At 38.5% G+C, this 6,274-nt stretch overlaps 1 protein-coding gene across 2 annotated transcripts; it reads left to right on the forward strand.

The window, feature by feature from the left end:
* Positions 1-516: 516 nt before the first annotated feature.
* Positions 517-5,769, forward strand: LOC111963167 (homeobox protein Nkx-2.4-like). Of its 2 annotated transcripts, none has more exons than XM_023986430.1 (3): positions 517-587; positions 2,819-3,397; positions 3,768-5,769. In XM_023986430.1, exons 2-3 carry the CDS (start codon positions 3,028-3,030, stop codon positions 4,439-4,441), a joined length of 1,044 nt encoding a protein of 347 aa, XP_023842198.1. In that variant the 5' UTR covers positions 517-587; positions 2,819-3,027; the 3' UTR covers positions 4,442-5,769. The 2 variants fall into 2 exon arrangements, with proteins under 2 accessions (XP_023842198.1, XP_023842199.1); XM_023986431.1 differs by having other exon boundaries at positions 3,795-5,769.
* The last annotated feature ends 505 nt before the right edge of the window (positions 5,770-6,274 follow it).

Below are 6,274 nucleotides of genomic sequence, written 5' to 3' on the forward strand. Positions count from 1 at the left end.
ATGGATTTAATATTTCAGTTTTAAATATGCCATATTTCAACGCTAAATAGCAAATATGCTACAGACAATCACAGCAGACAAGCACAATAGGGCACATTTGCATAACTACATTTGCACATAACCAGTACAAAAATACTGTCTGTATTTAAAAAAATAAAAGTCTGTATCTACTTAATTGAATATATTGTACCAATAAACCCATTCAAATATAAATCTTACAAACCTTATGGAGGCCTAGCATTTCCTTCACCGGATGATATGTCCAAATATCTTGTTCACTAGCTCTTCAAGTTGAAAWGTACAAGATAACTGTATAGCCTATGGATCAAAACTATTACTGTAAACTGTGGAGCCAACCGGCGGCAGATTTCAGTGCTTTTCCAATGTGGAGGGTCTCTGGACTCCGGTCGTGCTCTCTGGCTCAATAATCCAGAAGGTTGAGAGGTTTGTCTCATTTACATAACGTTAGAAGTGCTGTGACTGTGGCCTACCTTTCCCATATTCCCAAAAAGCCACCACGAGCCCCAGCGTAGCCAAACGCATGGAGGTGGCTCACAAAGCGTCTGTTTTTATGATGGCCTTTGCAGGTAAGACCACATACTGTGCCTTGCATACGTATGTGGATCATGTTTGTTAGAATATTTACARAATAAGGTGAATTTAATGTTATCTGAGGTTTAACAGAAATAGAATGTAAACATGTGTAGCAGTGTGCTTTGAAGTTGAATTGCGAGAAACTTTTAAAACAATGGAAATGACCATATGCTGTTGGTATGAWATTTACTCTGACGTGAGGGTAACTTCATGCATAATGCTACTGACTTTTGAGTGCCGTGAATTAGTTTGTCTCCTGTACTATGCCTCCTAATTTAACAAAGAAAATCCACCCACTCCGTTGCAATAAATGCGATGAGAAGGGTTCGTGAGAAATTGAAGGATGCATGAGCACGTAAATATTTACTGAATAAAAATKTATATAACAGTGATTTATTACAATTCATAATGAACATCTTAAAGAGAGATTGGTATTGCGTCGCCAGTAATTGATGGCTGACCATGTCGCATCTTAATTTGCGCGATTAGGGTACTTACTGACGTAAYACTAATACTAAATCAAATTATGGTGTAAGTTTATACTTTTATTTTCCCTCTCCAACAAAGGGAAATATGCCACCATCCACACGATGATAACATTGGTGCTTTGACTTACATGGAGATCATTGGTTTTAGTCACTTTTGGTCACCCTAAATGACACTTTGATCAGAATGTGAGAAAGTGAGACCCACCTGAGAGTTARCCCATAATAATACATGAAGAATTACAAGAATTTATCACCAATAAAGAAAGCCCCATTAGTAAATAATGTAGACATCAATAGTGACTATGGTTAAGTATTTCAGCTTTGCTTGGAAACAGATAGGCCTAGCTTTATGAGCTCAATAACTATACAGGTAGATATAGCTCCAGTTGTAACAAAATATATGCCAATATGTCAAAATCCCCACAACAATCGTCACCGCCATCTTTAGCTTCTTCATCATAGCAATAATTTCCCATTGTCTCTTGAATCACTGATTTCAAAGTTTTAGTTATGATCAAACGTTTTCTAAAAACTCCAACAGTTGATGAAGTGTAAAATAAATATAGGAAGCATGATTAACTATGTCCTGTGTAGTAATAATAATAGGCTGAAAATAATAATAATAATGATAATAATACAAATCTAAGGTGCTGCTTGCCTTCAGCAATACTAATAGCCTAGTAATACTACAGTTACATTTCATGAGTAATTGTTTTGTCGGTTCAAAAGCCCTTTTCTTCTTCGTCTTATCTAATGTTCCTGCCTCTGGCGCCTATGAGTTTACACAAATATTAAGACGCCAGGTTAAGCAGTGGGCTTATGCTCCCATCGACAAAACATATCCAAGTGTCCACAATGCCCTAGCAGGTTGATTCAAGTTTAGTTAGGTGATTGAGTGCCAGGAATAAGGATGTTGTTGCATTTCATCAGTTATCATCATGTGAATTCCCATGAATTCCAATGAAACATTATTCAATTATTATAATCTTTCATAAGAAAAGCAGAAGCAGAAACACTTGTGATTTCAGAATGTAAGTCCAGTAATATATTTTTTATCAATACTTTGTTTGATATCTGTCAACTTGAAATGCACAAAAACTTGTTTTGACTCTCCCGAGACATATTTTGTTCATTCGGGTAAAGTAAAACAACTTTATCAAACCTATTGTCTGAAAACAGATGGAAACAATATGTAGCCTATTCACGGCTAGATCTTCAATTATTTCTAATATTATATGTACATAATGTCAATATGCTGTTTGTAAATAACTGACAGCAGTATACTCACAAGTTAGGATCCCTATCCTAATTTTTCCCCCTCAGGATTGTGTTACTTTGAGATAATTTGAAAGTGCCCCTCTCTGGTGGAACAAAATGGTGCTTAAGACGCATAACTTAGCTGGTCATACAATTGAGGAGAACCATTGTACCTCTTTGGCGATGCTCGGTGGCGCTTATGTCTGGCCAAAGTGCTCTTGAAGTTTCCAGAAAGTATGGAGTTCCCTATTGAAGCAGAAAATTACACGTCCCCTTTTATCATGCGCTCAGCTGTTGTGCAGAACTTTATTATGGTAAGACATGTGGACAAATAACAATGTCTCATCAAATACATATGTAGATATATTAGAACAATAAATAAACAGTTTACTTAGCATAATGTTCACCTTAATACGAAACTAACCACATTTCCTCAATTATCTTTCTAAAATGTCAATGACTATTGTTTGCTCGTTTAGGACGTTGCTCCGCCCCCTGTGTTTGTCGTAAACCTGGCTCCTGGCTACAATAAACCCGAGCTAAGAGCGCCCTGGGCTCGCCTCCTTCTCCAAGGCGATCAATCGGATCTCAGGCGTTCTACAAGCACTCTCTTACGTAGCCATCCAGAAGGAGAGAGCTTCAACAACACGGTTGATTTGCTCAACAAAATCTACCTGCTTTCTGAACCATGTCGTTGAGCCCAAAGCATACAACGCCTTTCTCAGTGACTGATATTTTGAGTCCTATCGAGGAGACCTACAAGAAGTTTAGTGGCATGGACGGCGCAGGGAACCTAACCTCTCCACTGGGAGCTTACCGACAGCCTCAGGTTTCCCAGACTGGCATGCAACAGCACTCCATGGGACACAACGCTACCGTGGCGACCACCTACCACATGCCACACACTGTCTCCCAGTTCTCGCACAGTGCCATGGGGGGATACTGCAATGGGAGCATTGGCAACATGGGAGACCTTCCGTCGTACCAGGAAACCATGAGAAATAGCGCAGCAGCAACAGGGTGGTATGGTGCGAACACGGATCCAAGATATTCAACGAGTAAGTCGTTTTTATTTTATTTTGATTCGTTGTTATTGTTTTGTGAATTGTTTTATGTCACTGTCAGCACTTCTCAAACAAACTTTTAAGGAAATGCGGACAGGTTTGAATCAAGAACACTCACCGTCATTGAGTAGTCTGACATTACATACTTTTTTAATATGGAAAAAAGTATGTTTTCATTTTATTGAACAAAAAGTGTATTATTATTATTATTGCATTTAAATTAACTTGATTGCTAAAGCTGCATTGTAACCAACATTTGGACAATTACTCACGGGATACAGACCATTGCCAAACTACTTCAGGCAAAACGATWCATTTACATTGCTGAATATTGAATATGCGTATATGTATGTATATTTTTAAGTTTCTAGATTCATGGGACCTTCCACAGGTATGAACATGACTGGAATGGGGACCCTGACAGGTATGGGGGACGCCTCCAGGTCCATGCCACCCCTGCACGCAGCGCCCAGGAGGAAACGACGGGTACTATTCTCCCAGGCTCAGGTGTACGAGCTGGAGAGGAGATTCAAACAACAGAAATACCTCTCGGCGCCAGAGCGGGAACACCTGGCCAGTATGATCCACCTGACGCCGACCCAGGTCAAGATCTGGTTCCAGAACCACAGGTACAAGATGAAGCGGCAGGCCAAGGACAAAGCCGCGCAGCAGCTGCAGCAGGAAAGCAACCTGTGTCAGCAACAACAGTCTCCGAGGCGCGTGGCCGTGCCTGTTCTGGTGAAGGACGGTAAACCGTGTCAGAACGGCTCCAACACGCCAACGCCGAACCAGCAGCAGGTACAGCAGCAGCAACAGCAACATAACGGCTCTGGGGTGCTCCCGGCTTCCAGTAATGCCATCAATCAACATCAAAACCAGCAGGTCCACTCCTTAGTTCAGGCCCAAGACCTGGAGGAGATATCACCTAGCCCCCCTTCACTCCACAGCCAGATCAACATGGCGCAGATAGACACTTCTGCTATAGACTACACCAATAACATGGTCAGCTCCAACCTCCTCTACGGCAGAACGTGGTAGGACCTGCTGTCCTTTTACATTTTTATATTTTAACCTGTGGATGAGCTTAAGAGAAAACGAGACATGTATCATGTTGATATACACATCTGTGCGAAAATGGAGCCCTTGGATGGCTGAGATGACAACACGCTCAGTCGCATCAGCTGGTCAGGGCACATTTTCCTGACATTTCTAAGAGGGAGACTATTTTTGAACATTACACGAAATGGCTGCCCTTGAAACAGATTGTGTCGTTTCGGGACCTTTTATAATCAATGTGATGGACTTCCTCATGATGTTAACGTAGATGGGGACTGGAGGGAAAAGGGAGAGCTATAGGTGGGATCAGGTATGAACTCTCAAGGTACTAAACCACCCCTCATTTGCGGTGATAACCTTGGTATAATATGCTATTGATATTGTAAACTAATGTATTCATTTAGACTTAAAGAAAGTAGAAACTGTAGGCCTATATGAAGTTTCATTCCAAAACGCTATACATACATTTTCAGAAATGTTGGTCAATTTTATTGTTTAAATAATTAAATWATRAAAGAGATTGTTGTGGTTTTTTCACTATCTAATCATTCAAAGGGYTGTTCAATGAGAGACATGTATTTGTTTAAAACCTAGACTTTGATGGTTTCATTTCAGAAAGACAAATAATGATGTTTTTTTTTGCCAAATGCTATATATCCTCCTCACTCTCAGATAAATAAGTAGTACTGCTAGGTTTTACACAGTCAAATGTGACAAATAACACATTTTTTAAATATATAAATGTATAAATTATACATTGGTAACATCCATAGCCTATTTAATTAAAACACATACAATTATTAAATACAGGAATATGAGATCTGTAAAACATTTKACATTTGAGTCATTTCGCAGATGCTCCAGAGTGACTTACAGTAAGTGCATTCATCTTAAGATAGCTAGGTGAGACAACAACATATCAGTCAAATATAGGCTATATGATACTAACATTCCATTCCAGCTAAACAACGGATATATAGCGTTTTGCAATGATAATAATAATTCATACACATCTGAAATCAATGAATAGAAAAATCGGAGAAGAGTTTTACACACACATAAATGTGCCCATAAGCAATCTGATAAGAAAACAAAAACAAATGTGAAGAATTTGTGGATTTAGCGTTTTGGAAATAAACTATTCATATTTGGCTAACACACGAGAACGCTTTTACCTGTATAATACTTGTTTTGAAGTCGACTTTTTTGTTTTCTTTATTATTTTGTAGGTTAAAACGAACAAATGCGTGATGGCTGCTGTATGTGTTTCAAACCAATTGAACATTAACAATAAATCACTTGAAKTGCGAGCTATTTCTAGCGAATTAATTTTTATAAGGATCTGGTTGGAGTGCGTTTTCATTATTGTGTGATTGAGACCAAATTGAGTTGGAAAGCAAGGTCGATGGGGTAGCCAACATTGTTCACAGGAGATTTTGCAGAGGCATCGCAAATGTAGGCTGACCAATACACAAAAATATTATAACCTATTGAAAATATTATCCATAAACAATAGTTTTAGGTAAACATAAAGCTACAGCAAGTTTGGCACAGCCTTATTATCGTTAGAATAAAAACCTGAAACATGTTCTATATGTTTTCAATACAGAAATTGTGTGATTCCAAAGCAATAAGAAAGGTTAGTCAACACAGACTTGTTTTACAAGTTCATAGCCAAGTTATATGTCTAATAAAGCCATTTCTCCTATACATGAATAATACAATCAACGTAAATGTAATGATATTATCATTATTATTATCATTCTTTTAAAAATGTATTACTGTTGTTGGTGTTGTGGCACGTTATTGAAAGAA

Source organism: Salvelinus sp. IW2-2015, linkage group LG4q.2 (genome assembly GCF_002910315.2).
Source record: "Salvelinus sp. IW2-2015 linkage group LG4q.2, ASM291031v2, whole genome shotgun sequence".
Taxonomy (NCBI): Eukaryota; Metazoa; Chordata; class Actinopteri; order Salmoniformes; family Salmonidae; genus Salvelinus; species Salvelinus sp. IW2-2015.

Excerpts from the sequence above, each read along its gene's own strand:
- LOC111963167 (XM_023986430.1), top strand. The coding sequence starts at position 3,028 with ATGTCGTTGAGCCCAAAGCATACAACGCCTTTCTCAGTGACTGATATT. Across the intron at positions 3,398-3,767 it reads GGATCCAAGATATTCAACGA|TTTCTAGATTCATGGGACCT; the intron begins GTAAGTCGTTTT and ends TATATTTTTAAG.